The sequence below is a fragment of the Cyphomyrmex costatus genome, unplaced genomic scaffold (assembly GCF_001594065.2).
Source record: "Cyphomyrmex costatus isolate MS0001 unplaced genomic scaffold, Ccosl1.0 scaffold5, whole genome shotgun sequence".
Lineage (NCBI taxonomy): Eukaryota > Metazoa > Arthropoda > Insecta > Hymenoptera > Formicidae > Cyphomyrmex > Cyphomyrmex costatus.
Window position 1 is genome coordinate 4,554,178 of NW_017279267.1, and position 16,992 is coordinate 4,571,169.

At 38.6% G+C, this 16,992-nt stretch overlaps 3 protein-coding genes across 4 annotated transcripts; 2 read left to right on the top strand and 1 right to left on the bottom strand.

The window, feature by feature from the left end:
- The first annotated feature begins 164 nt into the window (after positions 1-164).
- Positions 165-3,297, top strand: sea (mitochondrial citrate transporter scheggia). Its single transcript, XM_018545537.1, has 5 exons — positions 165-236; positions 322-837; positions 1,561-1,995; positions 2,682-2,902; positions 3,025-3,297. The coding sequence occupies exons 2-5, from the start codon at positions 687-689 to the stop codon at positions 3,205-3,207; spliced, it is 990 nt and encodes a 329-aa protein (XP_018401039.1). The 5' UTR covers positions 165-236; positions 322-686; the 3' UTR covers positions 3,208-3,297.
- Positions 3,298-5,026: 1,729 nt separating this feature from the next.
- On the top strand, positions 5,027-14,056 carry LOC108778482 (tetratricopeptide repeat protein 28). The gene is made up of 15 exons (XM_018545685.1): positions 5,027-5,248; positions 5,831-6,088; positions 6,155-6,557; positions 6,671-7,228; positions 7,331-7,626; positions 7,692-8,157; positions 8,307-8,714; positions 8,964-9,341; positions 9,518-10,298; positions 10,444-11,117; positions 11,219-11,721; positions 11,880-12,242; positions 12,322-12,559; positions 12,652-12,870; positions 13,048-14,056. The coding sequence occupies exons 1-15, from the start codon at positions 5,225-5,227 to the stop codon at positions 13,695-13,697; spliced, it is 6,219 nt and encodes a 2,072-aa protein (XP_018401187.1). The 5' UTR covers positions 5,027-5,224; the 3' UTR covers positions 13,698-14,056.
- A 514-nt stretch (positions 14,057-14,570) lies between these two features.
- Positions 14,571-16,992, bottom strand: LOC108778398 (peptidyl-tRNA hydrolase 2, mitochondrial). Of its 2 annotated transcripts, none has more exons than XM_018545572.1 (4): positions 16,702-16,992; positions 15,507-15,704; positions 15,206-15,391; positions 14,571-14,888 (listed from the first exon to the last, which is right to left on the bottom strand). In XM_018545572.1, exons 2-4 carry the CDS (start codon positions 15,672-15,674, stop codon positions 14,706-14,708), a joined length of 537 nt encoding a protein of 178 aa, XP_018401074.1. In that variant the 5' UTR covers positions 15,675-15,704; positions 16,702-16,992; the 3' UTR covers positions 14,571-14,705. The 2 variants fall into 2 exon arrangements, with proteins under 2 accessions (XP_018401074.1, XP_018401073.1); XM_018545571.1 differs by lacking the exon at positions 16,702-16,992 and adding an exon at positions 15,898-16,109.

Sequence of the window (16,992 nt, forward strand, 5' to 3'; positions counted from 1 at the left end):
AGATGTCATTACAATTCCTCGCAACTTTTATTTGAGATATTCTTTAGATCCAAATTTTCGGAGTTATTGCGATTCTTTCGAAGAAATATATGTATATAGATTATATAATATTGTGAAAGACTAAGACAATATTAACGTATAACAATCTATGGCATTATATATATGGACTACAGAGAGAAACTAGATTAGTCTCTGAATTCTCATGAAAAATATTGACATTTATCAAGTAATCTGAGGTCTGTTCTTTATATTTTTTATACTTTTCTTCATGCTTTTTCTTTTTCAAGCATAAATATTTATTTTATCTTATTTTAAGAACAGAGAGAAAAAGAGAAGGGAGACGAAGAAAAGAGTGCAGGCAAGCGCAGTTAATTCAACAGAACCCTTCAGTCTCTAGTGCCACCCCGTATGTATGTGCATATCATGATCCATATGTAACGAGCGGAACGAGCCTCGACAAAGTAAATTAAGTAAGGCAAAGCAAGATAAGATGAAGCAACGTCAAATGAGGCAACGTCGTCCGTCGTTTGCGGAAGGGGAAAAATATGGGGGAAACCGGTGCGTTACGCGTTCATCGCACACATGAGTGTCAATCGACGACAGTCCAGCTTCGGCAGTGTCTAGCGGTGTAGGTGGATGAGCGGCGGCAGCGCTTGGAGCACGTTCACAGTTTTGGTGCGCCAAGCATGGATCTGACAAGACAGCAACAACAGCGATCGCTGGCGAGCGCGTGTCGCGGCCCGTCGCCGTTTCCACGCAGACCATGGATGAGTGAGACTGGCGTCGCCGCCGCCGCCGCTGCCTCCGGCAACCTGGGCCTCAAAGGGGTCATAGCCGGTATGTTACTCCTTTCCTTCCCACCCTTCTCTCTCCCTTTGAAAAGAAGAAAAAAAGAGAGAGAGAGACAGAGAGAGAATGTTCCCTCTCACTCGCGCGATCGCTCATGACCTGCCGACCTTTGACACCTGTCTGGGTGCATCATGTCACGCGGAAACATGCACCATGAGAGTCTTTTTTTCTCTCTTTCTCTCTCTCTCTTTTTTGAAGTCAGTGCACTCTGGCAAATCGTACGATAATATGAAAGATCGCGCGATCGCGATCTCACACGATTGCATGCGTATGTGTGTGGCTATATCTACGTTCCTTGCAAGGTCATCATGTTTATCGGAATTTCCATAGTAATGGAGACTCCGAATTACGGTCATTTACGCGATGCTTTTTAACTCCAAGTAAACTATTTAGGAAATTGACGACTGTACAGGCGTATCAGTATAGAATTTAATTAAGAAAAAAAGGATTTATTTAATTAGAAAATAAAGATGCAAATTATGTTGTGATAGCAATCATATTTTTACACTTAATTTTAATTTCATTAAAATTCATAAACGTTTACTTTTTAATTGCATTTTAATTTTGTGGACTATTTAAAGTCAGTCTCCTTTTCAACAAGTCTTCATCAACAATTATTAATAACTATTCAATACACATACATACGAACATTTATATATATTTATATGTGTATATTTCTATTTATAAATATTTGATATAATTAACTTCCAGGTGGTATTACTGGGGGTATAGAAATTTGTATCACATATCCCACTGAATACGTTAAAACGCAGTTGCAATTGGATGGAAAAGCCGGTGCTGGTAAAGAATATGCAGGAATAGCTGACTGTGTCACCAAGACCATCAAGACTCGCGGATTCTTTGGTTTATACAGAGGCTTGTCTGTTCTGCTTTATGGTTCTATACCAAAGTCGGCAGTGCGATTTGGCGCTTTTGAATCGGTGAAGAAGCAGTTGGTGGATGCGGATGGAAAGCTCAATCCGCAAAGGAGGCTCTTCGCCGGCCTTTGCGCTGGTGTGTGCGAAGCTATTTTTGCGGTTACTCCGATGGAAACAATTAAGGTGAAATTCATCAATGATCAACGTTCGGCGAATCCAAGATTTAGAGGATTTTTTCATGGAGTTCGCATGATTGTAAAAGAACACGGTAAGGGAGTTTAAGTATAAAAAAAGTTCTAATTCCTTAAGCTTTAATAATACCATGTATTTTTATTTCATTTCTTATTAATTAATATTTTTGTTAATAAAAAATGAAATACATTTAAATTGTAATTAAATTGTAATGTGAAAAGAAAAGAAAAATAGAATGTGCTATATAGGTAATTGAAATAAATACAATTTAATCGTGAAATTCAGTTATAACTTGTTTGATTGGATCAGATAGATTACAGCATGTATTTAAACATACAGCTGATTTTACAGTATGTAGTTATGTACATACATTAAGAAAAAATCATGAATTTGTTTGCATATTAAATGATGATTGTATGGCACATAAATAAATAAAAAAAAATATATAAAATTAATACATAACATTAATAGAAAATTAGACTTTAAAATATTGTATACGTATTATAGTAGATAATAGTAATTAGAGCTTAGACAAACAAACGACTTTGTGACGCGATAAACAAGTGTTAACTTATTCACACGCATACTTTATGCTTGTGTATGAATAGATTGACGTTTGTTTACGCGTCACAAAGTCGTTTATCTGTCTGAACCGTTATGTATAAAGACATTTTCTTGTGTCTTTAAATAATTTTATGTGTCAAAATTATTTTAAATATTAATATAATGCAATTATAATATTAATATATATTTTTTATGTAGGCTTCAAAGGAGTCTATCAAGGAGTAGTGCCCACAATTTTGAAGCAAGGATCCAACCAAGCCATCCGTTTCTTCGTGATGGAAACATTAAAAGACTGGTACAAAGGAGGTGACAATACTAAAAGTGTTCCTAAAGTAGTCGTCGGTGCATTTGGTGCAGTTGCTGGCGCAGCATCAGTTTTTGGAAACACACCTATTGATGTTATAAAAACTAGAATGCAGGTATATGTATATAATGTTTTCACATATAATTTATATTAAAATATGTCATTCTATTGATTGATCTATGTTTATTTTAATTTGTCATTCAACTTCGTTGTTCTGAATCTCTTTTTTGTTTTTAGGGATTGGAAGCTTCAAAGTATAAGAGCAGTATGGATTGTGTAGTTCAGGTGTGGAAGAAAGAGGGTCCAATGGCATTTTACAAAGGAACCATTCCACGATTGGGCAGAGTATGTTTAGATGTTGCTATAACATTCATGATATATGATTCCTTCATGGAACTTTTCAACAAAGTATGGCCTTAGGTCTGTCGCATTTTGTATATACACGATACATTCTCTCAGATTTTACAAATATTGCTTTCATGTTGACGTACTTTTTAAAAGTATATTTGTGTACAACATATTTTTAGATTAGAGTTTTTATTTATATTTTTATTTAAGATATATGCGATGAGAATGTTATTTGATGACAGTGTTCATAACATATCGAAAATCACAAAGCAAATGTGTCACGAATGCATCATTTTCACACAAAATGTGAGCTTTTATTTTACATGGTATAATTGTGTGATATTATGCTACCTCCGGTTCTAGTTGCATTTACCATATATGATGTGCAATGTATAAAGGTTTCCAATTAATTGCGGAAATTATGTATTTTACTGAATTCATGTTGCGAATTACTTCGTTTAGAGAGTTACGGAACAACATTCTGCAATGACATTACATTCCTGCAATCTCAGTCCAAAATACGAATACATTTGTTTTTATGGACTGTTAAAGTGTGAGGAAATAGTCCGTGTATAATAGATAAGTAAGCCATAACGTACACATGCCAATACATAGATACATGTATTTATATTATACATACAGAATATATTTATGTACAATTTTGTACAGAGACACATCATTAATTGATAAAAGGAACAAGGACAATTTTTCAACGATTTTAATTTTAAGTAATTTCTCGTACAAGAATTTACATTGATGTTGCCGAATAAATATAGAAGAATGTATGTTAATAAAAAAATATTTAAACTAATTTGTATTCAGTCTTCTTTAATATACAATCTCTTCTGATAGCGAAATATAAAAATAGCACATTTTGTATTTTCATTTAGCAATCTAGTTTCATAGATTTTCTATGCGTTCAATATCTTTATCTCGTTCTCAATAATGCAGTTTTTTTTTTTTAATATAAACTAGCTCTAGGACTCTATAAAAATAATCCGGAAATTACCGTTTGGATATCTGAAATGCTCATTTGGCTTTCCGTTTTTCCTCGACGTCTAAAAAAATAATTATTGCATAAATGTAAAAATATTGATTGTGTTCGACACGTGTAGGATTAGAAATAACTTTAACATTTTCATAAATTATTAAAAAAATTGTTGATACTTATTATTCAAAATATATGCATCAAAGTCATAATTTTTAATCAACGTCGATACAACTTTCCCTCTCATCGCATAAAGATCTTCCGTCATTTACATTTTTGCATATGTATACAGGTATTCCGAGCGTCATAACGGTACCTCCGGTCAACGCAGAGACTGAAAGAGTTCGAAGAGCGTCTGATTTTCCAAAAGACTCCTCGATTTATAAGATAATTAATTAACAAATCTATATGGGATTTACAAAGTGAGAAGATGAAGATGATCACCCTTTGATATTCGAGGCGCGAGAGCGGTTGCTGTTGTAAAACAGTGTATTGGGATCCTCGTCGCGGGACCCGTATTTTCGCGCGCGTGGCGAACGTTTCCACGTGTATGTATGCGTGCACGCGCGCTCGTTTTACACGCTCGTATGCTGATGATAGTGTTGCAAAACGAGCGGGGCAACACACGGCCAGGGCCTCATCATGGGCCCGACGGAATGGAGGAGGAGGAGAAGCGCATAGAAGAAGCAAACAGCACCGGGCAAGCAGCAGGCAGGCAGCAGTGCCGGCCCCGCTCTGGGCCCGACGGGGGGACCCGGGGTCACATTCCAAGATGGCTGTGCCTGAGGAATGCAGTGGGTGCCCCCCTAAGACGCCTGCCTCCCTCCTTTTTTATTAATCGGTCCCATTTGCCCGTTCTAGCGAAAAGAAACCCCCTTATTAACGCTCGCGCGCGGTGAAACAATGTAACGCGTGTACACGTAAAGAATTTAGTTTGCAAGCGGACGTCGAGGGAACGTGTCGAGGTAAATCCCATCGTGAGAGAGAGAAAGGGGCGAAGTGAGATAGAGGAATCGCACGTTCAATCCGGGGCCTGATCTACATGCCAGCACGCTGCAGATGATGCCCATGCCAGAGAATGCTACTAGCTCGTCTTAAGCAATGTCTCATAGGGATATCTCTGAGGTAATTATGAGATTTCTGTTGTTACTGTGGATCCAATCCTGAATTAGGATCTGGCTCTCGCTTATACATTACTCTTGGTGCATGTTTCGATTATATAGTCTCCGTTAATTATCTAAGTATTTATTCATTTGAATAAATGAATTCAAATATTTTACTTTGATACTAAAAATTCATATTGATCTTATACTCTGTCTCTTATTGCATAAAAAATAGTTTATACATGTTAATCATTTATAATTACTGAGATAAAAAATATCTGATAGTATCTTATTTTTAACTCTATTTAGAGCCTTCCACAAAATTAAATGTTATTTTTTTAAATATATCTTTATTAATATATCTTTATTAATATATCTTTATTAATTATTATATAATATTAATTGATGTTATTTTTTAATTACTATCACTGATTTTATCACGTAGTGAAGAGTGAAAATAATAAATAGTAATTTAGTAATCGCTTTCAATTTCATAAATCTTTGTGTACATACGAGATTTCTTATTTTAATTTATATAAAATTTTTATTGATAAAAGTAGGAAATAATTTACTCAAAAAATAAGATTGTGGAAATTTGAAAAAGGTGGAGCCCGAAGGTACGTCGGCCTTGGCCGCTGGATCCAGGACACTATTCTTAGAAACGGTACGCAGGAGTAATACGGCGTGTCAGAATGGAGATTATGCACTGGCCGCGACATTATACACGGAAGCCCTTGCCTTGGACCCCCTCAGTCATGTGTTATATTCAAACAGATCGGCCGCCAGGCTAAAAATGGGATTATTCGCGCTTGCATTGCAGGATGCTGTCAGAGCTACCGAGCTAAGTCCGCAGTGGCCAAAGGTATGCATTCTTACCTATATTCTTTCATACATCTCCAATTACGGATCTATAATAATCGGTTTTCAGGCATACTACCGACAAGGAGTAGCACTGCAATGTTTAGGACGTCATGGAGAGGCGCTCGTTGCCTTTAGCACAGGATTAGCTCACGATGCGTCCAATCATCAATTGTTATCAGGCTTGGTAGAAGCATCTCTGAAATCTCCACTACGACCGACTTTGGAGCCAACGTTCCAACAATTACGCGCGATGAAACTCGATGAGTCTCCATTCGTTGTTATATCTGTAGTTGGTCAAGAGTTGCTCGGAGCTGGACAATACAGGGCAGCTGCTGGCGTACTAGAGGCCGCGCTCACCATCGGCTCATGCAGTTTGAAATTGAGGGGCTCTGTATTCTCTGCTCTATCCAGCGCGTACTGGGCACTAAACTCTCTGGACAAGGCGATCAACTACATGCAACAAGATCTAGGTAAATGATAGAGATAAATTAAGCGATAAGTTTTGCATTAATTTCTTTCCAATTTATAATTTGTGAATCTAATGTTAAAGCAAGCTTATTTACTGAGTAATTAAAATTTTCAGGAGTGGCACGTTCTCTGGGGGACACACAGGGCGAGTGCAGAGCCCATGGAAATTTAGGCTCCGCTTATTTCAGCAAAGGTAGCTTCAAGGAGGCTCTAACGGCTCATCGGTACCAACTTGTGCTAGCTATGAAATGCAAAGATACGCAGGCAGCGGCTTCGGCTTTAACCAGTCTGGGACACGTCTACACGGCGATTGGCGATTTGCCGAACGCCTTAGCTTCCCATAAACAATGTGTGCAATTGGTAAAGCAGATGGGAGATCGACTACAAGAGGCCCGTGAAATCGGTAACGTCGGAGCGGTCTATTTAGCAATGGGGGAGTTCGAAAGCGCTGTCGATTGTCACACGCAACATTTGAGGATAGCTCGACGGCTGGGTGATCGCGTGGAAGAAGCGAGGGCCTTTAGTAACTTGGGATCGTCTCATCACTATCGTAGAAATTTCGGTCAGGCGATGGCTTATCACGAAAACGTTTTGAGAATAGCTCAGGAACTCGGAGACAGAGCGATAGAGACCAGAGCATATGCAGGATTAGGTCATGCCGCCAGATGTGCAGGTGATAATAATAATTATTAAAAAATATTTTATTATTATATTGTTAACATATTTCTATTTTTAACTTTCCTTTACATTAACATAATTTCATTAAAATATATAGGTGACATGGCGCAAGCTAAGCTCTGGCATCAGAGACAGCTCGATGTCGCGTTGGTCACGAAAGACAAAGTAGCCGAAGGACGAGCCTGTAGCAATCTAGGTATAGTCTATCAATTGCTCGGTGAGCACGATGCCGCCTTAAAATTACATCAGGCACACTTGGGCATCGCGAGATCGTTAGGAGACAAGGCCGGTATGGGTAGAGCATACGGAAACATTGGCAATGCTTATAACGCCTTGGGTTATTACGAACAAGCCATCAAATATCACAAACAGGAATTAACGATAAGCAAAGAGGTAGGCTTCTTAAGAAAAATACATTATCATTATAAAATTCTTTTTAATGAAAAATTTTTTTTTAGGTAAACGATCGTAGCTCAGAAGCCAGTACACACGGAAACTTGGCGGTCGCGTATCAGGCAGTGCAAGGTCACGAAGCGGCGTTGAGACACTACAGAGCTCATTTAGCTATAGCGCGCGAACTGAAAGACACGGCTGGTGAAGCGTGTGCCCTGCTAAATCTCGCCAATTGTCTTTCTTCACGTGGCAGATTTGAAGAGGCGGTGCCATATTACGAACATTATTTAATGCTGTCGCAAGAATTGCACGACGTTGAGGGAGAGGCTAAAGCATGCCATTTCCTAGGATATGCTCACTACTGCCTAGGAAATCATAGGGAGGCAGTCAGATATTATGATCAAGATTTAGCGCTAGCGAAGGACTTGCAGGATAAATCTGGAATGGGTAGAGCTTACTGCAATCTGGGATTAGCTCACTTGGCATTGGAAAATCTAGACACTGCTCTGGAATGCCAGAAATATTATTTGGGTAACACTTTCTCTTGTATAATTTTAAAATACATAAATATATTGTAAACATTTATAATTATATATTAATATATTAAAAGTAGGAAAATAAATACAAAAAATAAAATATATAATGATAAACTACATTGTATCATTAATTATTTAATCTAGCGATCGCGCACATGACGAAGCATTTGGCTGGCAAGTTTCGTGCTCTGGGAAATATTGGTGATTGTTTGTTGCGCATGGGAGAAGTTGACGAAGCTATCAAGATGCATCAACGTCAATTGAATTTGGCACGTCAAGCTGCTGATCGTTGTTTGGAAGCAGCTGCATACGGTGCATTGGGGATCGCTCATCGAGCTACGAAAAACTTGGACAAAGCTCTCGGTTTTCACACGCAGGAATTAACTCTGAGACAAGAAGCCGGTGACTTACGCGGTGAGTGCAGGGCACATGGAAACCTCGGTGCTGTGCATATGGCACTAGGACAGTACACTCACGCAGTCAAGTGTTATCAAGAACAATTAGAGAGAGCAAAGGAACTAGCGGATTCTGGAGTTGAAGCCCAAGCATTAGGTAACATAAATTTATATAGTATTTTATAAATCTGTATATAATTTAAAATTAAACATTTGGGATGTGTATTTGAAATTTCTCGTTTAAATTAGAAAGGTAAAAAATATATAACATATATACAAAAATGTGACGTGCTAGAATAAAAAAGAAGACAATTCTTTGTATAAAAATAGATAATTCTTTTTTAAATATTGACAAGTTAATAACATCTTTTTTCTTACACTTTTCTTACACTTACTGATTTTTTAGGAAATTTGGGCATAGCTAGGCTTAATATGACGCATTACGAGGATGCTATCGGTTATTTCGAGCAACAGTTAGCAACTTTAGAACCGCTAACTACCGGCACTGCTTTACTTGACAAAGCTCGAGCACTCGGAAATTTGGGGGATTGTTATGAAGCCTTGGGTGATCTAGAAGAAGCTATTAAATGTCATGAACAGCAACTGACAGCCGCTACGAAATTGAAAAGCATAAGAGATCAGGAGAGGGCATACAGAGGATTGGGAAGAGCTCGTGAAGCTACCGGGAACTTACAAGAAGCCTTGGTGTGTTTCGAGAAGAGATTAGTGGCCGCTCATGAAGTGGACAGTCCTGAGGCGAGGGGTGCCGCTTACGGTGATCTAGGTAAATTGATGTAATAAAATTTAAATTAATTTTATTAAATTCTTAGAGAGAAAAGAGATTATGTAATAAATTTTTAGTAGATATATTTTTACGGAATCCACGCGAATTTTTTTGATTGTCTAATGTTAATACCATGTATATTGATACTTGATTGCTATTATTGTTATAATTTATAGGTAGAGTGCACGCCGCGTTAGGAAATCATGAGCAAGCTGTCAGCTGTCTGTCGCACCAATTGGCTCTCGCTCGTGGACTCGGCGACAAAGCAGCCGAGGCCGAAGCTGCCAGCGGTTTGGGAGCAGTTCATCTTTTAATGGATGATCCGAATTCCGCGTTACGCCATCATCAGTTGGAGCTATCGATCGCCGAAGGTCTAGATGCGGCTGGCTTACAAGCTCGCGCCTGTGCCAATTTAGGAGTGACTCAGGAGACATTAGGACAATATGAGGAAGCTATAAGGTTGCAAGAACAATCACTGAGTCTTGCGGCTGCAGCAGGCGATCAACCTGCCAGAGCAGCAGCTTTCGCGAGTCTGGGTCGACTCCATCATTTGTGTGGAGATCTGCCACGTGCTCTAAGTTATCTGCAGTCTGGTCTGTCCCTGTCCGAAGGTTTAGGCAGGAGAGAAGAAGCTGCCAGACTGAGACACAGACTTGGTCTTGTGCACTGGGAGACTGGAGAAGCAATCATCTCTGTGGAACACTTGGAGAAGGCCGCAAATCTCTTAGAATCGTTAGACGGAACTTCTGTGTCTCTTTCATGTGGTCAACCTAATCGAGCTGAGTTACTATCAGAAACATACAGAATGTTGCAAAAGGTACTAATCAATCTTAACCGAGCAGAGGAGGCTCTGAATTGGGCGGAAAGATCCAGACGATCTAAGAGTAATTCTTTGGACGATGCAGCTCATTACTCCGAGATCATTGATCGACAACGTGGAGTAATCCTGTACTATAGGTATGATTCTTTCCTAAACTATTTATTATAGAGTTCACAAACTATAGTATTATAATTCGAAGCGAGATATAATTTATTTAATATTATATTATAGTAATTTATATGTTCTCTCTTAAAAAAGTAAAATAATTGAACAAAATTTCAGCGAGGTAGGATGTGAATTGCATGCGTGGTGCTTAGCACCAGGACGTGGACTATTACGGTTCCATTCCGCAACACTAGACGATGGAGTAGGTTTAGAAAAGCGAGTTCTTCAAGCGCGTGAAGCGCTCCTGGACGAAAGTAACGAGCTTATCGAGGAATCAACTAAAATCCCGTCAAGGGGTCATCACTTGAATGCTAGTTCCTACAGTTTGAGTAGTCTCTTTAGTGTCGGCTCTGTGAGCTCTCGCGCTGGAAGTGCTCGTTGGGGACGAGGTGCAAAAGGACCTACATGGCAGGCACCATTGCCGATACAGATGCTCTACGATCTTCTTCTTGCTCCGTTCGAAGATCTACTACCACCACCACGAAAAGAACTGATTATGGTGGTAGAAAAGTCTCTTTACTTGGCACCGTTCCCAGCTTTGCAATCCAATCCAGGCGAGGATTATCTATGTGAAAGATTCTCATTATTGGTGGTACCATCTCTTGCGGCGCTCAGAAAAAGAGCGAAAACGCCTGTGCTAGAAGGCGGTGCTACCGTGGCTGCATTGGTTGCCGGAAATCCTGTTCTACCGGAGGATGTTCGAGAGGAGTATGGATGGGCTGAAAGCGTTGCTTCCACCGAGACCGAGTCTGAAATAGTCGCCGAATTATTGGAAGCTCGCGCAATGATCGGTTAGTATCAGCTACAGTTCTAAAAAATTTTCCTAATTGTATCGCAACTACGAAAATTGTTTGCGAAAGTCACTTAAAATTTTCTCTGTTGTTTACAACAGGATTGGAAGCTACTAGATCAGCAGTTCTGCGGTCTCTACCGGATGCGGAGTGTGTTCATCTGACAGTGCCGGTCTTTTGGAATACCGGCAGTCTAGCGTTTTCTCCTGATCAGTGCGAGGAACCATCCGAAAGACCGGAGTATCTGATAAACCAAACAGATTTATTCAGACTAAAGATGTCCGCCCGTTTGGTGGTCGTGTCCAGCGGTCAGAGTTGGAGTAACGTAGATTGCACAAACGCCACATCGGATGGTATACAGAATATCGCCAAGACTTTGTTAAGCGCGGGCGCGCAATGTGTGCTAATAGGGATGTGGGCAGTACCACCAACCGCTGGTAGCATTTTATTACGAGCATTCTACAGCGCAATGTTGCAAGGAGCAAGAGCGTCGCGTGCATTAGCCGAAGCGATGCAAACCGTTCAACATACTAGACACTTTGCTCATCCCGCTAACTGGGCCGGTTGGCTGCTTATCGGCGGAGACACAAGATTATCCAACAAGGTACGATAGGAACTATATGTGCCAGTTTAGCAACTACAAAATACAAAACGAATCAATTAATTAAAGCTTTGATTTATCTTAAATAAATGTAATCTTATTTTAGATTTTGCAGCTTTGATATTGTAGTATTTCATTATTCTCTTCTCTTGTTTCAACAGGTCGCGCTAATGGGTCAAGCGCTGGCGGAATTATTGCGTGGTGGTCCCGAACAAAGCAGGGACGCGCTGCGAGTAACGCTTCATCTAGTAGAGAAATCATTACAGAGAATTCATCGCGGTCAGAAGAACGCCATGTATACTACTCAACGCAGTATCGAGAACAAGGTGGGCGCGGCCACCGGTTGGCGAGAGCTCCTAATGTCCGTAGGATTCAGATTCGAGCCGGCCGGCAACGGTATACCATCTTCCGTATTCTTCCCACAAAGCGATCCCGAGGAAAGGTTGACAAGATGTAGCGCCAGTTTGCAAGCTCTATTAGGATTAGGTCAATCGTCATTGCATGCTTTGGCTAGACTCTTACAAGTACGACTTACTTTAATTAATGTTTGACCAAATTTGTATAAGGTTTTGATTTTAATCAATTATGTAAAAAATATTTCAGGTGCCAGAAGCCGCAGAGGACGTTATCGCTGCCATGAGAAGAGCCAGTTGTGCCACAGAAGGACAAGAAGTTATACTGCCTGTACACGTTTGGAGAGCATCAGGATCACACGAATTGTTCGCTAGCTTAGGCTTCGACTTGATGGAAGTCGGACAATCAGAAGTGATATTGAGAACAGGCAAACAAGCCTCACGTAGAGCTGTTCAGTTTGCTCTTCAAGCTCTTCTCGCATTATTTGGTAAATTAAATTAAAATTCATATTGATACATGATGATAGCAATAAATATAAATTAATTGTATTCATTTGTATGTGTGTATTATCAATTACAGATACACAAGAAGCACCAAAAAGTCTTAGCTTAGATTCAGGCAGTTCTATGGAGAGTTTAGCTTCTGTGGCTCATACTGAGAAAAATCTTGTAGAACGGCCGCGATTGGGAGGAGCGTTTGCAAGTTACGTGCGACATCGTGGTGAACCAGATGGGAAAACTATGGAACCACCGAACGTTTTGATACCAGCATCACGACAGCCATGTCAAAATGGTGGAGGTATGTACAAATATTTTAAAATTATGAAACAAAACGTCCAAGTCAACTTTTTATCTATTTCAAATAATCAAAAAACGATTCGTACATTCCACGAAAATTTTACAGAAATCAAATGAATCTTATAAAAATTTTGTAAGATCTTACACGGAAATTTAATATTATGTTCGAACGCTTCAGGTGAATCAGACGTGGCATTTACACCTAGTCCTCCTGTGGCGCTGAACTTGAACCATCAAACTCGTATTCGAAATCTTTATCCCGAACAAAATTCGGTAAGGCCTGGTTCGAGTTCGAGCAGTTCGGTGACAGATTGGGACAATGGTCATGCCACTGTATTAAGGCGACAACCCTTACCGCCTTTGCCGGCTAATGTATTGGAAAGGTTGAGCGTGAGAACGGAGATCGACACGAATTCGTCAAGGAAATCGCGGCATGTCGCGGCAACGAACGAGGACATCTGCAACGCACAGACTGACGCGACGCAATCCACGGAAACACATCCGCAGAATTTGAGGAATCTGGCCACTTCCCTGACGAGTCTAACGCGAGAGCTTACGCCCACGATATCAGAGGTGTATCACGAGCGCAATTTGGGATTGGGTCTAGCGCCGTCATTATCGAAATTGCTGGAAGAAGTGAGCGCTGTGTCTGAGAACGAGGAGTCGCAGTCGAAAACGGTGGGTCATAGTCAGACACAGAATTGGATACAGAATGAGTCTGAGCTTTGCCGAAGGGACGAGGCCGACGGTAGATCTATCGCGGAATCGCAGTGCAGCGCCGCCAGTTCGAATAAAATACCTCGGAAAGCACCCGCGCCACCGGTATAGATTATTTATATTTATAAGTTAAAGCGTAATTTCGCAAAGTATAGTACTGGGTACCAAAGAATGTGGGAGATGCATTGAGGAACAGGTGGTCGCAATCACAGCAAGGCTGTCAGAAAACGATTGGCGAAGAACGTAGTGCGAGCGCTTAATCACTTGCCAATATCTTTTGGTATTCAAGATGAAACCCTGAAAGAATACACTAGGAATCATAAATGCCTTAATATTCACTAAATGCACATATTTGCATGTATGTCCCTTTTTCATATATTGGAGCTTGTGAATGTAACGAGTTCTATATACGTACAAGGAAATAATCTCGCTAATAAGCGCTAATATGCTCAAGTATTTTAATTGTAATCCGTCCAAACGTTTAATTATTAACGTTCTTAATTAATAAAAGCAAAAAATGACTGTGGAGTTCGGATGTTTAATAAGCTAAAAGAATTAATTTTTCTGTACATTTCCTCTCATTTACCATTGATATATCCACAATAAATAATTTTAACTACACCAACATCCGCGCTCTAACTTCAACTATCATATTTCTGATGCGTTCTAGATAGAAGTCAATTTAGACATTCTATGCTACGTTTATACTTCGCAAAACACACACACAACACACACCCACACAAATATAGTGTTATGTTAATTCTAAAAGATGTATATTAATTTTAACAGAAAACTATTAGATAAATGTCTTTTAAAAAGCTTGTCATGAAGATAATTTGCTTATATATTTTACGAGTTAAATGTTAATCTCAAAATTCTTTTACCGAAAGATATAAAGAGATAATAAAAATCATGTATTAGCCTTCTTAATATGCATATGTGAATATTCTCAAAAAATTTAAGGTAAAACTGTCTTAAGATTTCTTTGCATATCTAAAAAAAAAATTTACCAACAGACTGATAATTTAAATAGCAGACACGAGATATTTTGGGTCATTAAAAATAAAAATTATAAAATCAAGGACGTATCAAAAAATTCGGTCTTTATTTGATAAGCAATTAAAATAACTTTAAATGACCGGTTACTTGATCTACCAAGTTTGCTGGACCTGGCCCGACCGCACATACCGTTTTACTCCCCGCTGGTATTTGTGTATGTCCCGCATCCTGTACAACGTTCGAAAAGAGACCTGCAGCTGTAGCTTGCTTTGCTATCTTTGTAAGAGCAGCCTCACTGTTCACCTGGAAATTGATATATTATTTTTTCCTTTATACATGCGCGTGTGTATATGTGTGTGTGTGTGTATGTGTGTGTGTGTATGTGTGTGAGTGTATGGGTGTATTAATAAGATATTTATTTTAACTATGTATAGTTAAATATATTTATTAAACAAGTCACAGTTTCTTTCGATTGAAACCTTATAATCTGGTTCATGTGTCATAAAGAATATTTAATATATTAGATCAATATGAATATAATTAATTCATTACACATTTTATTCATTAAAAATATATATTTTCTTTATCAAGTTATCAGTATTTAATATCATTCAAAATACCTTAAGGGTGATTTTAGCTTGACCAGATTCTTCCCATGCTTTTAGAATGTTTGGATGCTTCATAGCATCTTTGTATGCTGCGACAGTGGCATGTGAGCACTGAGCTGCTACTTTTCCTTTTCCCATTTTCAAGTCTGTTCTAATTACCAGGGTCAACTTGTAATCATCGTATTTATCTGTGTATACCTGTGTAAAAAAAGAAAATAATTGCGCAACTGATTGTTTAACAGATTGTTAGAGAATTATAGAGAAATTATAATTCAGAGAGAAATTCAAGGACAAGTGATATCGTTTTCTTTACGTCATCATCCGTCTCGTCAGAATCTTCCGCAAACGAATTCTTCTGAGAACTTTTTCTATTTGTCATTGTTATAAGTTTGTATAAACAATAACCGAAGACAGCAGCGGCCACAAATGCCACTTTTGGATCTGTAGCCTGTGTTACAATTATCTCGGCAAAATCGTCCATGATTTTCAGTATTGTATGATAAGATAAAACCTGCAAACGTACATGCCTTCAGTTATAAGTAATTTGTAGATAAAAGAAGATATATGTGCATACTGCAAAATAAGATAACCTATAACGTCAGATTTTCATCATTTCATAGAAAATCTTTTATATTACTCATTTATCGATATATGCAAACACACGTTTACAATTTAAATGTGTTAATTTAAAAGAAACACGTAACATTATTCATTAAAACAATGCGTTGTTAGGCCGGTAGAGCAGAAATTGACAGAAAGGAATCACATGACGAATCACAGCTGTTCCGCTATTTTCGCTATAATTTCACTATTATAATTTACGGAATAAATAAAAGTCCCAGATAACCACAATATTATATATTGATGTATTACACAGCTGTCGTCTATATCTTCTACTTTCATAATTGTATTTATACTTTTCTATCGCAAATATAAGATATATTTTTTTACTAATGTGCCATTTATCGCTATATACGGCTATATTTCATGTATATATCCTCTAAAAAGAAAGTAGCCTATGATTCCGTTTATTTTCTTTCTCCTATGTCCTATATTGAGCGGTAAACCGGTAAACCGTAAACGTAACAACTGAATCAAGTTTCCAACCAATCACGAAACAGTTTTACAATAATAAAAATATTTTATTGCTAAAGAAGTTCTGTTGTTCATCAGTTTGTTATATATATTATTACATTTACTAAAATGTAATCATTATTAAATTTACTAAATGTAGTAAAATACTATTTTTATTATTATAAGTATCGTAAATAGTATAAAGTCTGATTTTATATTACACGTGTTCCGCTTCCGCTTATTCCGCTCCATGGGACATAAGGATTTAAGGATAATGCGTATAGGAAGGAAAACGGAATAGCTGCAATTCGTCGTATTGATTCCGCAAGTCCATTCCGCTGTAGATTGCTCCATCGAACGTCGGTCTTAATTAGAATTTCGATGACTACATTTCTCATAGCATCATACCTTCTTTCTTCTTCTTTAGCTCTTACCTCCTCCTTTATACAGAGTTCACTACAGCCAGTCTTTCTTCTTCTTCTTCTGTAGTTATGGCTCTTATCTCCTCTTTATACGGAGTTTAATACGATCAGTAACAAAATGCACATGTGTGTTGTGTGTAAGTGGTAGGCAAAATGGATAAAATGAATGAACAGGACAAGCTGTCGGCGCGTGCGAAAAAAAGACAGATGTAACGCCTCCGAATGCTCAAGTCGGTGATCTACAATCACAAATCACAACGCCGAGTGGCCGAGAGCGCGCAACAGCGCGCAACTGCTCGGAAC

Excerpts from the sequence above, each read along its gene's own strand:
- sea (XM_018545537.1), top strand. The coding sequence starts at position 687 with ATGGATCTGACAAGACAGCAACAACAGCGATCGCTGGCGAGCGCGTGT. Across the intron at positions 838-1,560 it reads CCTCAAAGGGGTCATAGCCG|GTGGTATTACTGGGGGTATA; the intron begins GTATGTTACTCC and ends ATTAACTTCCAG. Across the intron at positions 1,996-2,681 it reads CATGATTGTAAAAGAACACG|GCTTCAAAGGAGTCTATCAA; the intron begins GTAAGGGAGTTT and ends TTTTTTATGTAG.
- LOC108778482 (XM_018545685.1), top strand. The coding sequence starts at position 5,225 with ATGTCTCATAGGGATATCTCTGAG. Across the intron at positions 6,558-6,670 it reads CTACATGCAACAAGATCTAG|GAGTGGCACGTTCTCTGGGG; the intron begins GTAAATGATAGA and ends TAAAATTTTCAG. Across the intron at positions 8,158-8,306 it reads ATGCCAGAAATATTATTTGG|CGATCGCGCACATGACGAAG; the intron begins GTAACACTTTCT and ends TATTTAATCTAG.
- LOC108778398 (XM_018545571.1), bottom strand. Across the intron at positions 15,392-15,506 it reads CTGACGAGACGGATGATGAC|GTATACACAGATAAATACGA; the intron begins GTAAAGAAAACG and ends TTTTTTACACAG. Across the intron at positions 14,889-15,205 it reads AAGCTAAAATCACCCTTAAG|GTGAACAGTGAGGCTGCTCT; the intron begins GTATTTTGAATG and ends ATCAATTTCCAG.